General features: G+C 56.2%; 1 protein-coding gene across 1 annotated transcript; it reads right to left on the bottom strand.

Moving 5' to 3' along the window:
• Positions 1-538: 538 nt before the first annotated feature.
• On the bottom strand, positions 539-1174 carry LOC120991104 (predicted GPI-anchored protein 58). The gene has a single exon (XM_040420031.1). It carries the CDS (start codon positions 1172-1174, stop codon positions 539-541), a length of 636 nt encoding a protein of 211 aa, XP_040275965.1.
• Between the last annotated feature and the right edge of the window lie 428 nt (positions 1175-1602).

The following is a 1602-nucleotide window of genomic DNA, read 5'->3' as shown; positions in this document are numbered from 1 at the left end:
CTAGGAGAACAGCAGGGGAAGACAGCAACAAACAAACTATAGCAGAGATAGACTTATCCAGTCACGAGCAGAGAAGGCGATCCCAATCACGACAGTCCACGCTGGACAAGAGCTCCACAGCAACACCATCAAACGATCTCCTTCAAAGGTCAGAATAGAACTGGAAGTAAGGACTATATCTGGCAATGACTGCAAGTGAAACTGAAACTAATATAGTAGCTGGGAGTGGCAGACAGGACTCACCTGAGAAGAATGCCTACAAACTCCCAGTCAGGACAAAAAGGTTCACAAGGCAAAACCCGGATGACATACCCTGAACCAAGGAGCAAACTCACAAGCAATCGCGAGTAGCAAGTCGCTGCGACCTTCTCCTCCCAGACCTGTCTGGATCAGTCACAGTCGTGACAGAAGCCCACTCCTCTCTCTCTACAGAAAACCAGAGTACGGTTCCTGTCCGCCGGGCGAGTTTGGGGTCCCCTGGCTGAAGGTCATCCAGCACCTGTTTCACCCACTCCTCAACGGCTGTTTTATACTCCCACTAGCTTTGGGCATGACAGGTGATCTCCATTGGGGCTTCTGGATTAAGGTGACTGGACCTGGGTTCAGTCCAGCTGGGCGGTGGAGTGGAAACTCCTGCCGCCTCGGCCGCGCCAGCGGGCGTTCGGAGTGGGGCCTCTCTGGGCCTAGCAGAGGTATCGGGGACCACCTGGGGCGGTGCAGGGGCAGCTACGGGCTGGACCGGGGCCTCAGGGAGCGGGACTGCTACAACCTGTTGTTGCAGTCGGATGGCCGGTTCCGGTGCCTCCTGCTGGTGCTCAGCGGTGGTCTCTGCGATGGGCGACTTGATTGCGGCTTGACCCAGGGCGGCGGGCGGCTCTAGGAGGGTCGCGGCTTGCTTCCGGGCTGGGACGTCGATTGCTGGAGGAGAGGGTGCAGTCTGCGATGCAGAGGCCTCCGGGGCCTGGACGGCTTGAGTGGCAGTGGTTTCCGCGGGAGCGGGCTTGACGTCGGTGGCCATCTTTGAGGACGTCTGGGTCGCTGGCTCGGCAGACACGGAGGGATCCACTGCCTCTGGGATCGTGGCAAGCATCGAGGGGCTGCTCCTCTGGACCAATTGGGAAACCCAGATCTTCGGTGGGTACTTGTCGAAGACCGGTTCCCCGTTGACAGTCATTTATCCCCACTTGGGTCGTGGGAGAGCCATCTTCCTCTGCTGCTTGATCAGGATCAAAGCAGAAAGTGAGGGTGGAGCCCATGGGGAGGAGTCTTCGCTCCCTTGGCTCACATTACAGAGTTCTTGGTGGGCAGACTTTAGTTTTCCCGCTTCCAGAGGGCGTAGTCATAATTTTCACGCTCCTGAGAGGGCGTTCCTATGTTTTCCCGCTTCTAAAGGGCATGAAGAAGCGGCGCCATTATAGAAATATGCGAATTAACCCTTGGAGTGCTGGTGGGCACCGTTTAGCGCTGTATGGCACCGCAATAAAGGCAATTTTGACAATTTTCAGGTTTGAACACAGTCTGTAGGCCTTGTAGCAGGGATAGGCACACAATCCGATCCTGTTATAGCAGAGACAGGCACACAATCCGATCCTGTTCGTGACA

The sequence above is a fragment of the Bufo bufo genome, chromosome 1 (genome assembly GCF_905171765.1).
Source record: "Bufo bufo chromosome 1, aBufBuf1.1, whole genome shotgun sequence".
NCBI classification, from domain to species: Eukaryota; Metazoa; Chordata; class Amphibia; order Anura; family Bufonidae; genus Bufo; species Bufo bufo.
The sequence above is the reverse complement of the archived record's forward strand: the minus strand, read 5'-3'. Positions and strand labels throughout refer to the sequence as shown.

Coding starts and splice junctions, on each gene's coding strand:
- LOC120991104 (XM_040420031.1), bottom strand. CDS start 1,174: ATGACTGTCAACGGGGAACCGGTCTTCGACAAGTACCCACCGAAGATC.